This window comes from Rhamphochromis longiceps, linkage group LG7, assembly GCF_057381845.1.
Source record: "Rhamphochromis longiceps isolate RC_006_pf linkage group LG7, R_longiceps_female_GT1.1, whole genome shotgun sequence".
Classification (NCBI taxonomy): Eukaryota; Metazoa; Chordata; class Actinopteri; order Cichliformes; family Cichlidae; genus Rhamphochromis; species Rhamphochromis longiceps.
The window spans coordinates 29903546-29923103 of NC_140563.1; the positions used below are offsets into that span (position 1 = coordinate 29903546).

Here is a 19558-nt window from a genome sequence, read left to right on the forward strand (position 1 = left end):
ATAACTAATAATAATTTATATAATAACTTTTTTTTTCCTTTTTTTTGCCTGTCCCGTTTGGCTCCTTTGCCATCAGAATTATTGTCTAAAGGTGGAGAAAGATGCCCAACGGATTTACTTTACCAAATTGACCATCCCAGCCTTGCCATAATGGTCCATTTGATTCACCTTTTATTGTTTATTTTATTTTCACTTGCTGAATACGGGACAGACTTGACTGGGGGAAAGAAAGAGGGAATTTATATATTTATATAATAACTTTAAAATTGGCCATATTATATTTACATTACCAAAGTGAGATGATGTCATGATCCTGGGTCTGTTGACCCAGCGTTTTGAGTATTAGTTTATGTAAGCCCTTCAGGTTTCCTAAGTTCATTTGTTATCATGCCTAGGTGTTTCTAGTTCTTATTATTTCCCCCTCGTGTTTCCAACTATGTTAAGTCTCCCCTGCTCTTCATGTGTTTCATGTCTGTGTCTTACGTTGTCAAGTTCGGGTTGTCATGTCTACGTCTCATTATGTTTCCTGTTTTATTGTGAAGAGGTCTGGTGTTTCTGTGTTCATCGTGTTCAGTTTTACTCTCCCACCGTGACGTCGTTATGTTCATGTGTCAGCTGTTTCTCCATGTGTTGCCACTTTCCTCATTATCCTCCTGTGTCTATTTAGTGTGTGTGCTTTCAGTCATTCTTTGTCAGGTCGTCTGCGCATCCATGTCTCATCTCCAGGTATCTCTGTCAGTTCACTGTGGTTAAGGTTTTTCATGTTTTGTTATTAGTTCACCCAGTTTAGGTTATTGTTTTAGTTTTCATCAATGCCCTATTATTTTGTACCCTCGTTGCTAGCCTCAATAAATGGCTTGTTTTGTTAATCCACACCATGTTTTGGTCTGCGTTTGAGTCCTCCTCTGCAACACATACGGTCTGCCCCAGCCAGACCGTGACAGATGACTTTAGTCTCATGAACAACATTAGCTAATTGTTATTAACTAGCTAATCTTAAATGACTGTTCAGTACAGAAATGAAGCCCAACAATTATGTTTTTACAGTCCTGTGGTCTCAGCCTCAGATACTCAAAAAAATCTATCAGAGCTCATGTAAAAACAAACAAACAAATGAACAAAAGATTTTCTCCTTCATTTCTATCAAACAAAGCTGTATGAAAAATTTCCAGCTGTTAGTATCATGGTTGCTAGGCAACCTGGGCAGCGCGACGGAGGCTAGACCGTCCCATTTCACAATCCTACAACCCTCGCACTTCTGGCCTTAGCGGTGTTTGAGTACGCGGCCCTTGTGGACTGTTAAGGCTGCGTACTTAAAGGCTGCAGACCCTGAATTGGGATACAGCCCTACAGCTCATCAGGCTAGTCGGGGGAGCAACGCTTGCACTGCCGGTGTTCTGGGAATCCATCCTACCTGAAAAAACATCCTAGCCAATGTTTCTGCGCAGACGTGGCGCATTCGCACAAAACCAACGCCAAATTGACTTCTTTTTCTCTCACCCATCCGGAATACTTGTTAAGGTTATGGTTTAAAGTTTAGAGTAGGATGGTTTCTCAGAACAGGCTCCTCAACGCAGCCGGATTCCCAGTCTTTCCAACAGCCAGCTGTGGTGAGTAAAAAGGACATCGGTTTTGTCACTGAACTGTGAGACAGCTAATGCTGCTGCCCCGGCCTGTAGCTCAGTTCGCTGTAGCTCAGCCGGCAACTCGGCCGTCTCTATCCTCTGCTGAACACTCGGGGGAGTTTAGTCTGCCAGCAGAGGATTGCGGAACGCTACCAGGGCTGGAATGGACTGACTGCTCTGCACAGCCCCAGCCGCTGCTTCATAAGCCTACTTCACCTACATCACTTCACCTACCTGTTGGTGCTGCAAATCCACCCAATCTAGCACCTGCAGCCGCCACACCACCATCACCATCGGCTCTACCACCTGCAGCTGCAGCGCCCGAGCAGGAGATCAGCATGCCCGGGGACCCACTCTGCCCAAGCAGTAGGTCAGCGCGCCGGAGGGACCCACTCTGCTCGAGCACGAGATGAGCATGCCAGCGGGACCTGCGTAGGGCGCGCAAGTTCCTGGTGTCAGCAAGGAAGTTTTGCCATCGTGGGCGGCCGCCAGAGCTGCAAGGCTGCCACCGGACCAGGGGCAGGCTGCCCGTGCTGCTACGCCGCTACCCCTGGAACCGTGGTAGGCCACCGGACCTGTGACACTGCCGCCGGATCCGGGGCATGCCGCCGGAGGTGCAACGCCGCCACTCAACCATAATATTCTATTAGAGTGATTAGAGCATGCTGTTGGTATTACAGGCACTGCACTCCAGTGATTTGTATCATGTCTATCTAATAGACTCCAGTTTGTTAATGTAGATAGTGCATGACTTAATAATTGATCATCAAATCGATTTACTCTGCCTTACAGAAACCTGGTTGCAGCCGGATGATTATGTTAGTTTAAACGAATCAACACCCCCGAGTCATTCTAACTATCAGAAATCTCAAAGCACAGTGGCAGCAATTTTTCACACCAGCCTATTAATTAACGAAAGCCTGATGCTTAGCCTTGTCCACCCCAGCTGTAAAACTCAGAAACCAGTCTTACTTGTTATCATATATCGTCCACCTTGGCCTTACACGAAGTTTCTGTCTGATTTCTCAGACTTTTTATCTGATTTAGTTCTCAGCTCAGATAAAATAATTATTGTGGGTGATTTTAACATCCATGTAGACGCTAAAAATGACAGCCTCAACATGGCATTTAATCTGTTATTAGACTCAATTGGCTTCTCTCAAAATGTAAAAGAACCCACCCACCACTTTAATCACACTCTAGATCTTGTTCTATCATATGGCATAGAAGCTGAACATTTAACAGTGTTTCCTGAAAACCCTCTCCTGTCTGATCATTTCCTGATAACATTTACATTTACAGTAATTGATTACACAGCAGTGGAGAGTAGACTTCATCACAGTAGATGTCTTTCTGAAAGCGCTGTAACTAAGTTTAAGAATATAATCCACCCACTGTTATCATCTTCAATGACCTGTACCAACATAGAGCAGAGCAGCTATCTGAACGCTACCCCAACAGAGGTCGATTATCTTGTTAATAATTTTACCTCCTCACTGCGTACGACTCTGGATACTGTAGCTCCTGTGAAAACTAAGGTCTAGGGATGGGTATCGTTTAGGTTTTATCCGATACCAGTACCAAACCGGTACTTTTGAAACGGTGCCGGTGCTTAAACGGTGCTTAAAGAATCAAGAACAAAAACTTTGTCCAAAAACCTCTCATGTTTAGCTGTTTTTTGTAAAAAGATAACAATGTTAGCCTTTTCTGCAGCTATAGGGCATATATGGTATCACTCTTGGCTGGAAGCAGTGCTTAAACAATGGAAAAATACCAACTTTGTCCAAAAACCTCTCATGTTTAACTGTTTTTCACTTTTTCTTTGGCCATTTTAGCCTTTTTGGCCAGGGTGAAGGGAGTATCTGCCATCAAACAAGAAGACAGCCGCATGTAGCTATGATGATGTTTGCTAGTTCACCTTACGTGCATTAATGTAATAACGTGGTTAGCCTACTCAACGTAAATTACACACGAACAACATTAAGCTACTCACGCAGAGAAGAACGGCTGCTGCTGCCATCATCATCCGTCATCATTTCTGCTACACTGGCAGGGCTAGGGGCCAGGACTCTCCTCTTTGGTTTCTTGGGGGATGTTGCTAACTCTGGGTCCGATAACAGGCACCACACCCGCAGTAGATGTGCTCGGTGTGAGGTCTCGCAGCAAGCTATCAAATACGGCACATTTCTCGGCTTTTAAAAAAACGCTATGCGTCGCCAGGTGTTTCATCAGATTCGAGGTGTTACCTCCTTTGCACAGTATCACCTTAAAGCACTTGTTGCAGGCTGCTGAGTTTGTATCTTTTGCTGTGAAGTACAGCCAGACTTTGACCGCTTCGCCTTGGGCATTTTTAATCTGTAGCTCTGCTCTAAAAGAACGTACGTACCTGGACCCGCCTACTACGCTCGCAAAGGTAAAATGATTGGCTAGAATTCAAAGTGTGTGACATCTCAGGAAAAAAAAGCACCAAAATGTGCGCTGCTTTTCGGTCTGGTTACTACCGTTTATGTCAGAACCGGTGCCATAATGGCACCGGATATCGGTACCCATCCCTACTAAGGTCTCTAATCAGAAGTACCTGACTCCGTGGTATAATTCTCAAACACGTAGCCTAAAGCAGATGACTCGTAAGCTGGAGAGGAAATGGCGTGTCACAAATTTAGAGGATCATCATTTAGCCTGGAGAAATAGTTTGCTGCTTTATAAGAAAGCCCTCCGCAAAGCCAGAACATCTTACTATTTGTCACTGATTGAAGAAAATGAGAACAACCCCAGGTTTGTCTTCAGCACTGTAGCCAGGCTGACCAAAAGTCAGAGCACTGTTGAGCCAACCATCCCTTTAACACTAATTAGTAATGACTTCATGAACTTCTTCACAAATAAAAATTTTATCATTAGAGAAAAAAATTACCAATAATCATCCAACAGATGTAATATTATCTACAGCTACTCTTAGTACCATTGATGTTAAGTTAGACTCTTTTTCTCCAATTGATCTTTCTAAGTTAACTTCAATAATTACTTCCTCCAAACCATCAACGTGTCTTTTAGACCCCATTCCTACAAAACTGCTCAAAGAAGTCCTGCCATTAATTAATGCTTCAATCTTAAATATGATCAACCTATCTCTAATGATCGGCTATGTACCACAGGCCTTCAAGCTAGCTGTAGTCAAACCTTTACTCAAAAAGCCATCTCTAGACCCAGCAGTCTTAGCTAATTATAGGCCAATCTCCAACCTTCCTTTCATATCAAAAATCCTTGAAAGAGTAGTTGTCAAACAGCTAACAGATCATCTGCAGAGGAATGGTTTATTTGAAGAGTTTCAGTCAGGTTTCAGAGCTCATCACAGCACAGAAACAGCTTTAGTGAAGGTTACAAATGATCTTCTTATGGCCTCTGACAGGGGACTCATCTCTGTGCTTGTCCTGCTAGACCTCAGTGCAGTGTTCGATACTGTCGATCATAATATCCTATTAGAGCGATTAGAACATGCTGTAGGTATTACAGGTACTGCACTGCAGTGGTTTGTATCATATCTATCTAATAGACTCCAAGTTGTACATGTAAATGCAGAGTCCTCTTCACACACTAAGGTCAGTTATGGTGTTCCACAGGGTTTGGTGCTAGGACCAATTCTATTTACATTATACATGCTTCCCTTAGGCAGCATCATTAGAAGACTTAGCATAATTTTTCACTGCTATGCAGATGACACCCAGCTCTATCTGTCCATGAAGCCAGATAACACACCAATTAGTTAAACTGCAGGAATGTCTTAAAGACATAAAGACCTGGATGGCTGCTAACTTTCTGCTTCTTAATTCAGATAAAACTGAGGTTATTGTACTCGGCCATAGAAATATGGTATCTAACCAGATTCTTCCTCTGGATGGCATTACCTTGGCCTCCAGTAACGCTGTGAGGAACCTAGGAGTCATTTTTGACCAGGATATGTCCTTCAATGCACATATTAAACAAATATGTAAGACTGCTTTCTTCCATTTCCACTACATCTCTAGAAATATCCTGTCTCTTAGTGACGCTGAAAAACTAGACCATGCATTTATTACTTCCAGGCTGGACTACTGTAATTCTTTATTATCAGGATGTCCTAAAAACTCGCTGAAAAGCCTTCAGTTAATCCAAAATGCTGCAGCAAGAGTCCTGACAGAGACTAGAAAGAGAGAGCATAAGCATATTTCTCCTGTTTTGGCTTCCCTTCATTGGCTTCCTGTTAAATCCAGAATTGAATTCAAAATCCTGCTCCTCACATACAAGGTCTTAAATAATCAGGCCCCATCTTATGTTAATGACCTTGTAGTACCATACCACCCTATTAGAGCACTTTGCTCTCACACTGCAGGCTTACTTGTTGTTCCTAGAGTATTTAAAAGTAGAATGGGAGGGAGAGCCTTCAGTTTTCAGGCCCCTCTTCTGTGGAACCAGCTTCCAGTTTGGATTCGGGAGACAGACACTATCTCTACTTTCAAGATTAGGCTTAAAACTTTCCTTTTTGCTAAAGCATATAGTTAGGGCTGGACCAGGTGACCCTGAATCCTCCCTTAGTTATGCTGCAATAGACGTAGGCTGCCGGGGATTCCCATGATGCATTGAGTTTTTCCTTTCCAGTCACCTTTCTCACTCAGTATGTGTTAATAGACCTCTCTGCATTGAATCATATCTGTTCTTAACCTCTGTCTCTCTTCCACAGCATGTCTTTATCCTGTCTTTCTTCTCTCACCCTAACTAGTGGCGACAGATGGCCGCCCCTCCCTGAGCCTGGTTCTGCCGGAGGTTTCTTCCTGTTAAAAGGGAGTTTTTCCTTCCCACTGTCGCCAAAGTGCTTGCTCATAGGGGGTCATATGATTGTTGGGTTTTTCTCTGTACCTATGAAGCGCTTTGAGGGGACTTTTGTTGTGATTTGGTGCTATATAAATAAAATTGAATTGAATTGAATTGAATTAGATGGAGAGTTCTCTTCATACACTAAGTTTAATTATGGAGTTCCAGTGGAGTTCAGTGCTAGGACCAATTCTGTTTACATTATACATGCTTCCCTTAGGCAGTATCATCAGAAGGCATAGCGTACATTTTCACTGCTATGCAGATGATTTATTACTTCAAGATGTCCTAAAAACTCTCAACTCTGGATAGTCAGATAAGATATACCAGAACACCAATGTGCATTTTTAAAGGAACAGAAAGTGAAAGTCTACAACAAAGAGAGCACACAGTCATGGATAATATCTTCAACATAATTACCTGAGCAGGTGAGTTTCAGGATGTAGTCAAGCTGATCTGATATTGCACAATCCCTATTGGACAGAGGAGTTTTGGACACAATACAGGAAGACCTGATCAACCACACAAATTTGTATGAGGACTGTGCCGCTTCCATAGAAACAGCTGAGCCACAGTCCAGTTGTTCACACACAACAGCTGCTGCCTTCAGGGTCCAGGAATCATCAGAGTACCCCATTGGTCTCCATTCTCTAAGATGTTTTAACTCCAGTGTACCTGCACAGCGACTGGGTCCTCCTACCAGCCTGACATCATCAGACTCTGAACAGAAAGCAGAGAGTCATCAATAAACAAATAAAGTGAGTTTGAGCCAGATCAAAGCTGCAGCTCCTCTTCTACCTGAGCAGGTGAGTCCAACAGCTTTGCCAGGTGAGCAGCTGTTTCTAGCTGAGCCTGAGCTTCTACAGTCCAGGAGAGCAGACTCATGGCCTCCACACTGGAACTCTTTGCTCGACACTGAAGCCTCCACTTCTCCATAGAGCGCCCCCTGGAGGACCAAAGGAGGCCCACAGCCAAACTCCCTGCAGACCACCTCTGCATCCTTCTGGTCAAAGTCAGCTTCACACACTGAGGACCAGCTCTGGTTAGACTTCACCTCCAGTCTGCCTGAACACGGACTGGAACCATTCAGCAGCCTGACAGAGTCTGGAGACATCAGAGAAGATCAAACAGAGAGATCAGAGACAGCAGACACACAAGAAAAAGATGGCAGCAAACAACTATTCACTGATTCAACCTCAGCACAACTCCAAGATGACACTGGAAACATGTTAGCATCACAGTTAGATTTCATAATAAAAAAAAAGCTGTAGTTGCAGCCCCAGCCTACTGGTTCCCTTTGTGGATGTGTAGTATTGTCCCTTTTTCTTGTGGAACCAGTAAAATCGGTGCAGCTGATGGAGGGACATGACATGGCCAGAGAGACAAATTTGTTGACATATTATATTTTACGTTTCTTTATTTTCCTTTTGATGATGATAGTGTATTATCCATCTATTTAAGCGCTCATTTGATGGTTTTATTCACAAATCTCCTTCCTGTTTTCATCTTCCCTCAACATTTGTTCTGTGAAACCAGTACCCCAAAAGACACGGTCAGATAGAAAGCAGCAAGATACACAGAGCTTTTTTTCTTTTTTAATAAAGCAGCAAACTATTTCTCCAGGCTAATTGATGGTCTTCTAAATTTGTAATACACAATTTCCTCTCCAGCTTATGAGTTATCTGCTTTAAGGTCTGCATTTGAGGGTTTATACCTGGAAGTCAAGTGCAACCCCAATTCCCAATGAAGTTGGGACATTGTGTAAAATGTAAATAAATGCATCAACACTACATATGAGCGGGCGGAGGGAGGTTTTGGAGTCTTCTCACACCCCCGTTCTCTGTGACCTGCTGGAGCGGGGGGGCCGGGAGGAGGAGTTGGCCGTCCGACTGGAGTGTGGGGCCTGCGGAGTCGGGGCGGTCTGCTTCTTCCCACCGCAGGGAAAAAGGGTAACACCACCTGGGTCTGGGTGCAGTTCCCCCCTCCAGGGGCAAAGGTACCTAGACCCGGTTTGTAGAGTACGCTTGGGGAGTGTGATCGTGTGTACAGCGTCTCTTTATGTCTGTCTCCACGTTGGGTGAGTGTTGAGTAATTGCATATGAGAGCATGAGGGTGGGAATGGATGTTTGTGTCTGTGTGTGCCTGTATGTCTGTGTCTATATGTCAGGTTGGGTATCAGACGCCACCTCTCTGGGGACATCTCAGGCCCTTTAAGGGATGGAGGCCTATCTCCCCCCACCACTTCCCCTGCCAGTGGCGGACTCCCTCAGACATCGGTGCGTTGGTGGTTCTTTGTGTCCGGGGGTGGGCGCCCAGGTACACACCGGCTCACTCCTTGGTGGCTGCTTATCGGGGCCTGGAGCCTGGGGCTTCCTCGGGCCACTTTGGGGGTGGGGTGCCCTTGGCCTCTCGGCCTGGGGCTCGGTCATTCTGGCGCAGCTGGCTGCCGGCGGAGCTCACGGGTACGTCACTGCAACCCCCCCTGGCTTCTGCTCCGCGGCTGCTGGGTGAGCCCTCATCTGGGACTCTCCTCAGCTCTTTCTGGGACAGTGGCGCGGCTGCCCCTCTGTTGGTCTTCCTTGGTCTCTTGTGTTCTGGGGGCCTCTGGATGTCTGGAGTCTTGATCTCCTCCATACCTGCTTCATGCCCTGGAGGACGGGGCTGTGGCCCCCCCACACCCTCTAGCAGATCATTACATGAAGGAACCTTTTAAAAACAAGCGCGTCCATGCTCACAGGTGTACACACGGGTGATCACACCCACAAACGACACCCTTTTTGGCTCCTACCTCAAAGCACATTGTGTTCTGTTGATCTTATGTGCTGCACAATAATGTTTAATATTTAGTATTTACTATTATATTCCCATATATCATTGTGATGTTGTTTATTGTATTGCTCTCGTTTCCTTCTGCTTGTTTTCTTTTTTCTTTCTCAACAGGTGATCCAGGTGATTGATATATGCATTTTTTTGTGTCTGCTTACTTAATTGGTTTTTGTTTTTTTGCCCTTTATCCCTGTCCCTTTTCTCCGCTGTTTCCCCCCCCCCGCTTCCTTTCTCCCTTTTCTTTTCCTCATTCAAGTCTGTCTGAAAATAAAATAAATAAATAAAATAAACAATAAAAGGTGAATCAAATAGACCATTACGGCAAGGCTGGGATGGTCAATTTGGTAAAGTAAATCTGTTGGGTATCTTTCCTCGCCTTTAGACAATAATTCTGATGGCAAAAGAACCAAACGGGACAGGCAAAAAAAAAAAAATGTAAATAAAAACAGAATACAGTGGTCCTTTCCAACGTATATTCAATTGAATACACTAGAAAGACAAGATATCTGTCTTCAAACTAACAAACTTTATTATTGTTTTGTGTTATTTTGAATTTGATGCCTGCAACCTGTTCCAAAAAAGCTGGGACAGGGGCAGCAAAAGACTGAGAAAGTTGAGGAATGTTCAAAAAACACCTGTTTTAAACATTCCACAGGTGAACAGCTTAATTGTCATGGTATAAAAGGAGCATCCCCAATAGTCTGAGATGTTCACAAGCAAGTATGGGGTGAGGTTCACCATTTTGTGAACAACTGATTGGACAAATTCAGCAGTTTAAGAACAATGTTTCTCAACGAACAATTGCAAAGAATCTAGGGATTTCATGATCAACTGTCCATAATATAATCAAAAGATCCAGAGAATGTGAAGAAATCTCTGCACGCAAGATGCAAAGCCGAATACCAACACTGGATGCCCGTGACCTTTGATCCCTTAGGCGCATTAAAAACCGACATCACTCTGTAAAGGATATTACCACATGGGCTAAGGAATACTTCAGAAAACCATTGTCAGTTAACCTAGTTCATCGCTACATCTACAGTGCAAGTGCAAGTTAAAACTCTACCATGCAAAGCAAAAGCCATATATCAACAACACCCAGAAACACTGCCAGCTTCTCTGGGCCTGAACCCATCCGAGATGGACTGATGCAATATAAATGTGTGCTGTGGTCTGACAAGTCCACATTTCCAATTGTTTTTGGAACTGATAGATGTCGTGGCCTCTGAACCAAAGAGTAAATGGGTCACCCGAATTGTTATCAACGCAAGTTTAAAAGCCAGCATCTGAGATGGTATTGGGGGTGTGTTAGTGCCCATGGCATGGGTAACTTGCACATCTGTGAAGGCACCATTAATGCTGTAAGGCAGCAGTCCCCAACCTTTTTTGCACCACGGACCGGTTTATGCCCGACAATATTTTCATGGACCGGCCTTTAAGGTGTCGCGGATAAATACAACAAAATAAAACTAGTACCGGTACCGAAAAAAAGAAAATTTATTCATAACACACGTGAAAAGATCAAGGAAAACCGAGTAAACGATAAAAACGATAACAAAACAACGCTCAAAACCGATAAAAACCCTGAAAACTATACATTTCACACCTGAGCCTCACTCTCGCGGCCCGGTACCAAACGACTCACGGACCGGTACCGGTCTGAGGCCCGGGGGTTGGGGACCGCTGCTGTAAGGTACATACAGGTTTGGGAGCAACATATGCTGCCATCCAAGCAATATATTTTTCACGGACCTGCCTTCTTATTTCAGCAGGACAATGTGAAGCCACGTTCTGCATGTGTTACAACAGTGTGGCTTTGTAGCAAAAGAGTGCAGGTACTAGAGTGGCCTGACTGCAGTCCAGACCTGTCTCCCATTTAAAATGTGTGTCACATTATGAAGCTTCTGTCCTGTGCCACATCATCAATAAACACTAGTGTTCCACTGCCACTGGCAGCTATGGATGCCCGAGCCATCACACTGCCTTTGCTGTGTTTTACAGATGATGTAGTATGCTTTGGATCATGTTCCATGCCTTCTCCCTTCTTTTTTCTCGCTGTCATTCTGATAGAGGTTGATCTTGGTTTTATCTGTTAAAAGTATGTTTTTCCATGTTTTTCTATTCTTGAGGCATATTAGTGGCTTGCACATTGCAGTTAACCCTCTGGATTTAATTTCATGCAATCTTCCCTTTATTGAAGACTTATATATCCATACGCCTAACTCCTGGAGAGTGTTGTTCCCATAGTTGGCTATCGTGAAGGCAGGGCTTTAGACTAACTTTTTGCCACAGCACAGGGGACCTTTATCGCGGCATATAATGTGTGTTTTAATTGTGTGTTTCAGTTCGAAACATATTAGCGGCAGTCACAAATGCAGTATTGCCGGCCATGATCTTTCCACACTCACAACAGTAAATGCAGTGCATCTTATTGTCAGATTTACTGTATCTTAGCCAGGGAAACTGGTCAAGCCACTTTCTTCAATTTGTATACACTTTTAAATTAATTCCCCCCTGGGCTTTAGCTTGGAGTCTATCATTTTTTGGCTTTTTATAGCATATAACTGCCTTAAAAATATTCTGCAGTGAATCAAAAACTGAAGAACACATTGAATCAACATATGATCATTACCCAATGCTACTGAAGTGAAGCAGAGGAAAGTTAGAGGTTTTGCTAAGTGTTTTGCAATTTTGGCAAAAAAAAACAAACAAAAAACAAAAAAAAAACAGCGGCCGACAGCACTGTCCATGACTTGTGCGTAATCATTGACTGTAGAAAACATGGACGATGCGACAGCGCCCCAAAAATGAAGCCAAAACATCTCTATCGACCCCTGGTGTCTGGCTGCAGTATAGGTCATAAACCCTGCCTCCTCCATGTTAGTGGATGGAACTGGGGTCAGACTAAAATAAATAAATTCTCCTTAGATAATTTTTTTCCAAAGATTCTTTCTTTTGTTATCAATAGTTCTCCTCATGCTGAATGATGTCCAAGGGTCATCATGTCCAAGGCATCTCCGTTCCCATAAGTTTGATTATAATTCCTACCGCGGTGATGTTAAATTGGGGTGAAACGTCATCATAACAGCTTTGACTGGCAGCTGCAGTCACGGAGAAACTTGCGTATATCTGTTCGGGAATAGCAGATAGAGCGTAGGCTCTGAGAGGAGGGCCAGCGTTTACGCTACGAAAACACGACCGAGTGTTTTAACCTGACAGCCTGAGGTGTCAAACTTTACTGGACATAAAAGACGGACTTTCTCATCACTTTCCGGAGTTCAAGTTTTGCAACACGGACCCTCCGTTTGCATCTCACCCGAGACGCCACCTCAGGTAAATTTACAACAGTGATTATTATGACTGTTTACATTCCCCCACAAGCCGACACTGACCGAGCACTCAGGGAACTGTACAGCGCGATCAGCAGTGAGGAAACCGCACACCCAGAGGCGACGTTTATCACGACCGGGGACTTTAATAAGGGAAACCTGAAGAAAGTTTCACCAAAACTCCACCAACACATCCATTTCAACACTCGTGGAGACAGGCTACTTGACCACTGCTACACCTCTTTCCGGGATGCGTACAAAGCCCTTCCCCGTGCTCCATTCGGGCAATCAGATCACCGCTCCATCCTGCTCCTGCCCGCCTACAGGCAGAAGCTGAAACAGGAAGCTCCAACCCTGAGGGCGGTGCACAGTTGGTCGGAGTCTACGCTGCGGGACTGTTTTGATCACGCGGACTGGGGAATGTTTCACGTGGCTGCTAATGACATTGATGAGTACACAGACTCAGTCTGTAGATTCATCAGGAAATGCGTGGAAGATGTCGTCCCAACCAGAACAATGGCGGCGACGTGGAAACAGCTCAGGGGGCCGACCGTGCGCATGGCAACGGCGGCGACTCAGGCGAAGGAGATCTTGGGGACGAGCCGGCCGTGCAAAGTGTGGACGAGGAAGTGGCAAGTCAACTGCAGGACCAGACGAGGCTGGACCAGAGGGCAACATAGCAGCCGCGGAACCAGAGGAAGGCGAGGAGGCTGGACCAGGCGAGGCGGAAGGCGTGGATGAAGCTGCTGCAGGAGGCGTGGATGAAGCTGCTGCAGGCGGTGGTGGAGCCGGTGGTGGCTGAACGGTCTCGCCAGAACTGTCAGCAGACATAAAGACGTGCTGGCTGGGTCCTCCTGGACCCCCAGCTGATGATGGTGATGGCTGAACCGGCCCCTCGGGCCCTCCAGCTGACGAGGCCGCTGCAGGCGTGGATGACGGTGATGGCTGAACAGGCCCCTCGGGCCCTCCAGCTGACGAGGCCGCTGCAGGCGTGGATGACGGTGATGGCTGAACGGGCCCCTTGGACCCTCCAGCGGAGACGGGTGGCTGAACGGGCCCCTCGGACCCCCCAGCGGAGATGAAAAAGTGCTGGCCGGGCTCTCCAGAACCCCCAGCAGACACGAGGGAGGGCTGGCCGGGCTCTCCAGAACCCCCAGGGGACAAGGCAGGTGGCGGCGTGGGAACTGCGGAGTGCTGGATGGGCTCATCCAAGCTTCCAGCAGGAGCTGATTTAGAAGTCTGAATGTCCGGCTGTGGGGTGGCGCGCCGGCGGCGCGATTGTCGTTTCTTCCCCGCAGACGGCTCCGACGAGCCGGGCAAAACCACATCCAGCCGGTGAGGCTGGCGCAGCTGCTCCAGGGTGGCTGTTGTTTGTTGCTGCTGGGCCAAGTCCGATATTTCCAGAGCTCGTGCCGCCTCCCGGGCTTCTTTCAAACTGGCCAAACATCCTCTGACCTGTCGGAGATAGGAATTTCCTTCGAGGATTGCTTCAATAGCATTTATCCCCACAATCTTTGCCCTTGTATTAGAAGTGTGGGTTATCCACTCGACTAGGCGTTGGACTCGTATCAGATCGCTCTCCCCAGGTAAGTCTGCTGGGTCCATGTTGTGGTCGCGTCATTCTGTTATGAATCGCTGTGCGGCAGGCAGGAGTTGGACCCAAAATGCAGGCACTCAGGTACGAGGTTTATACACAAAGAACTCAGTTTTATTTGCTAGCAGGGGAAAGTTATACAAACGCAAACTAAGCTCACAGTGAGACACAGGGAGCTCCACACAGCATGAGGGACGATGCGACACTGACTCAGAGAAACACAGGGTTTAAATACACTGGGAAGTAACGAGGGGAATGAGACACAGAAGGAGAGCACAACTGGGGGAAATCAGAATCACTCATGTATATATCTTTCAACGTAGCACTCTTAATTCTTATTCTCATGTATATATCTCATGTATATCTCATGTATATCTCATGTATATCTCATGCACATATCTTTCCACGTAGCACTTTTAATTCTTATCCCTACTTTTATTTTTTTCCATGTCTATTTAAGTGCTATTTATGACAGCATGTTTGCACTGAAGCACCGCAGCAATTTCCTAATGTTGTAAACCTGCTCAACATTTGGCAATAAACCCCATTCTGATTCTGATTCTGATTCTGAACTGACAAGACAAGGAAGTGTAAAGTGAACACACTGAGATCAGACACGGACTTTCAAAATAAAACAGGAAACACAAATACAGACTCAGAGACGCGTGCTTAACACAGAGACCTGACTACACTACAGGGGATACACAGGCAGGGATGACGGAAAACAGAGGGAGCACAGAATAAAGACTGGGAAACCAAAACACAAACTGTCATTCATAATATCAAAAATAAGAGTACAAAAATCTAAAACACTGGGTCACCGACGCAGAACCATGACACATCCAGTAATGCATACACTCTTATATTGTACATATATCTATTACTCTCAGATTTAGCCATTCTTATATTTTGCTTGTTTTATGTTATTGTATTTTTTTGCACACGTCTGTTGCTTGTGAAGCTCGCACACAAGAATTTCACTCGCATGTACTGTACCAGTGTACCTGCACATGTGATGTGACAAAAAAAGTGATTTGATTTGATTTACTTTTATTACAAGTATTATACTTTAAAAACAACAGGCGGCACCCTGCTCCAGCTCCTGTGCAGAGCTGAATATTAAATATGTGCAAACAACAGCATGTTTTCAGTCTCTTGCCACATCTGTAAAGACAGTAACATCTTTTTTAAAAGCTTGTACTTCAGTAACTCCTCATTAATCAGGAACTATGGATTAAAGTACTGTAGCACAGGCACAGGACAGCTGTGATGAAAGAAAGGGAAGAAGTTTCTCCAAACCTCTGGACCCAGGAAACCCAGCTTGATCCTAATGGTCTCCCTCACTAGTTTCTCTCCAGGGTGAATGTAGCTGTTGATATAATATGGACTATTATTAAATGAAAAGAACAAATTAGACTACACTACTGAAACGTTCTGCTGATTTTTTTAAAGTTTCATTAAATTAACAACAGAGTGATTTTAGAACTATAAGATGATAAGCTGTATGTCTTTTTTTATAACAGTGACATGGTTGTATTGACCTTAATTAAACGAGTCGTCAGTCGCGGTAAACCAGCAAAAAAACTCGAGCAGCCGGGCTACAAAAAAAGTGTAGGGGGGCGTGTTTGCGGTCACGTCCAGTGTTGCCGTCTCCTCAGTAAGGAAAATCGCTATTGGCTGTCCTAAAAGTCGCTAGAAGTCGCTAAATGACATCATCGCCAAATTTGCATAATTGGTCATGCTAATCTAATTGTAACCTATGTTGTTGGAGAGAGAAATAACATCGTGGAAGAGACATAAAGTGAGTAAAAAACGTCCTAAATGCATTTAGAGTTTATTTAGAACTACAAATTAAATTTCTTTTAGCAATTGTTTTTTTAATGTCACAATTCCAACCCTGCTCCTTTACCCGGGCTTGGTCCGGCAAAAGTGACCCGAAATAGGCACTCTGGTGGAGTTACTTTGTGTGTGTGTGTTTATAAGTAGTTTTAAACCATCCACAAAACAGCATAAAAGTAAAAGAAGAACTGACTGCGTTACAGCACCCGCTGCTTGTTGAGAGTAAAAGCGATACGCGCTTTCACGTCTTTTTAAGCATTTAAGGGGTCTGAAAACTCGCTAAATATAGCGACAAAGTCGCTAAGTTGGCAACACTGGTCACGTCCAGCGGGTGTGTGGGCGAAAGCGTTACACAGTCGCTCCACCTCAAGTCACTACTGCGCAGACTCTGGCTCTGTCCATCTTTTCTACAGTCAATGTGTGTAATAAACAAACGAATAATGCAGAAAACAGAGATTTGAGATGGGAAACTGGTCTTGAAGTACACTGAGAGAGAGAGAGAGAGAGAGAGAGAGAGAGAGGGAGAGCTGTGCATGAAGTGGGATTTTATCGTGGTGAAAGCAAAACGGGAAAAGTAAGAGGGAACTTATGACGATGTTTAGCAAATGTGAAGCGTAGTTTTGATCTTCTTTTGCTGCTGGTTCAGTGAATTTTGGTTGGAGAGAGAGAAAAGCTGCAGTTTCAGAATCTAGAGCAAAAAAAAGACGTAAACACGAAGCATGGACCCGACACATCAGAATCTGTGAGCTGTCAGCTTTCAGCACCGACGGCGTGTCCGTGTTCATGCCGTCGGGTGAGAAAGCTGCCATCTCACTGATGTTGACGTTTACCTGCTCTCATTTGCTGTTTTAGCTGTTTGGTGGTTGTTGAAATAGATTTGTCAGGTTTAACCTGAGATTATAGCATTTCTGGCAAAATACCTTTATATTTAATAGTTGATTCAGGATTTAATAAATCGATATCACCTTATTCAAGCTACTCGCCTCTCTCTATCCGCCTCCACTTTCAAACGTACACACGAGTAGGACTACAGGTCCCGCCCTCACTATCTCTAATTGGGTTTGACCACCCAAATAGAATGGGCGTAATGTGTGTCTGTTGTTGACCACACGGAGACTGTCAGAGTTGCAAAGTCTTTTTGTTTATGTTTTTACTTCAATGGCTGGTTGCACCGGTGCAACCTAGGAATTTTTTTTGTCGCACCATTGAGAAATTAGATTGCATGTCCGGGGTTTCGCTTCCTCATGGAAGAGAAACCCCGGACATCCAGGTTTCTCTTCCATGGACATCCAGGTTTTTTGCGTTGCTGAGTTCACCAGTGCTTTCTTTCTTTCTTAGGATGACGCTTGAGGTCCACATAAGCAGAGTGGGCGATGCAGCCCACGAAATGGTCCGTCAGGCAGTATCCCATGCTGGATACTGGTCATAACTGAAGGGATGAACCTCAGGGGTGGGCGGAGCAATGCAGGTAGAGCAGGACCCTTGGACAGAGGGTATTTTAATAACATAACAAAGGAATTTCTCGACACTTTCACATGTGATATATTTTAAATTAAAGCACGCAAGATAGACAGCGCACAATGTGCTTTGAGGCAGCAGCCAAGAAAGCTGTAGTCCGCGTCTGTGTACACCTGTGTGCATACCTGTGTGGATCAGCATGCTTGTATTCCAAAGGTTTCTCCATGTAACGATCTGCTAGAGAGTGTGGGGGGGCCACAGCCCCAACCTCCAGGGTATGAAGCAGGTATGGAGGAGATCAAAACTCCAGACATCCAGAGGCCCCCAGAACACAAGAGACCAAGGAAGACCAACAGAGGGGCAGCCGCGCCACTGTCCCAGTAAGAGCTGAGGAGAGTCCCAGACGAGGGCTCACTCAGCAGCCACCGTGCAGAAGCCAGGGGGGGTTGCAGTGACGTGCCCGTGAGCTCCGCCGGCAGCCAGCTGTGCCTGAGTGACCGAGCCCCAGGCCGAGAGGCCGGGGGCACCCCACCTCCGAAGTGGCCCGAGCGAGCCCCAGGCTCCAGGCCCCGATAAGCGGCCGCCAAGGAGTGAGCCGGTGTGTACCTGGGCGCCCATCCCCAGACACAAAGAACCACCAACGCACCGATGTCTGAGGGAGTCCGCCACTGGCAGGGGAAGTGGTGGTGGGTGGAGATAGGCCTCCAAACCTTGGAGGGCCTGAGATGTCCCCAGAGAGGTGGCGTCTGAAACCCAACCTGACATATAGACACAGACATACAGGCACACACAGATACAAACATCCATTCCCACCCTCATGCTCTCATATGCACTTACTCCACACTCAACCAACGTGGAGACAGACATAAAGAGACGCTGTACACACAATCACACTCCCCAAGCGTACTCTACGAACCGGGTCTAGGTACACCACCCAGACCCAGGTGGTGTTACCCTTTTTCTCTGCGGTGGGGGGAGGCAGACCGCCCCAACTCCGCAGCAGCAGGGAGGCCCCACACTCCAGACCGCAGTCGGACAGCCAACTCCTCCTCCCGGCCCCCCCGCTCCAGCAGGCCGCAGAGAATGGGGGTGAGAGAAGACTCCAAACCACCCTCCACCCGCTCATTGTAGTGTTGATGCATGTGTGTTCTAAGGTGCAATTAAAACCCAGGAGGGCATGGAGCTACCTGCCAGAGAGCAGCAGGTAAGCGCATAGAATGTAGTGTAAAGCGCTTTGGGGGTCCTTAGGGACTGAGTTAAAGCGCTATACAAATACAGGCCATTTATCATTTTACCATTTATAAATGCCCTACCTGGCCCCCTGGCAAAACTTTGCTAGACCCGCCCCTGCACAGTTACCAGCTGTCAGCTACATAAAAAAGGATCCTGGTGTTATTTGTCCCTCAGAAACAGTTCATAACTTCCCTTCAACTAATTCATGTCACCTAAAAGGTAAACCTGTTTCTCCATCACCTGTTCAGCTCTGATGATTCAGTAAGGACATCTCCTGGTTCCATCTTCATGTTTCCCTCTCACCAGATATACAAACCGATATCATGACCAGCAGCTTTTACAGCTGTGGCTCCAGCAAACATCAGCTGATATTAGAAATTAATATTAAATAAATTCTAACAACAGCTGATCAAGCTTAAACACGTTGCTGTTGTTTAATGCAACATCTGCTGGTTTCCTCTTTCTGGAGCAAAGTGGGCAATAAACAAACAAGAGAGAAAAGCCAATCAGCTGATTATTGATCAGTTTCATGATTGAATGAGAGAAGAAGAGGCAGCTGACAGCGTAAGGACGCAGAATAAATCCAGCTTTGTGTCTTTTTCCATTCTAGCTAAAGTACGGGACATGCTGTGTTCCTTCTCAGCTCAATCCAAAACGCGTAATATTTTCTCTGAATGCGGGACGATTCAGTTTTTACAGGACGGTTGGCAACTCTACTAATCTTATGAATAAAATAAAGTTCGCTATCAGTAACATCATAGCACTCACCTAGCTGGGCGACCGTGGCTCAGGGGGTTGGGAAGCGTATC

At 45.6% G+C, this 19558-nt stretch overlaps 1 protein-coding gene across 2 annotated transcripts in view; it reads right to left on the reverse strand.

Annotated features, from left to right (window-relative positions):
• LOC146665552 (scavenger receptor cysteine-rich type 1 protein M160-like) overlaps window positions 1-19558 on the reverse strand; it is a 55751-nt gene that overhangs the window by 9739 nt on the left and 26454 nt on the right. For both annotated transcript variants that reach the window (XM_085413280.1, XM_085413281.1), the window contains exons 13-14: window positions 7269-7574; window positions 6891-7190 (exon numbers count right to left, since the gene is read on the reverse strand). In XM_085413280.1, coding sequence (XP_085269406.1) covers window positions 6891-7190; window positions 7269-7574 — 606 coding nt within the window. The remainder of the gene's footprint in view (window positions 1-6890; window positions 7191-7268; window positions 7575-19558) is intronic.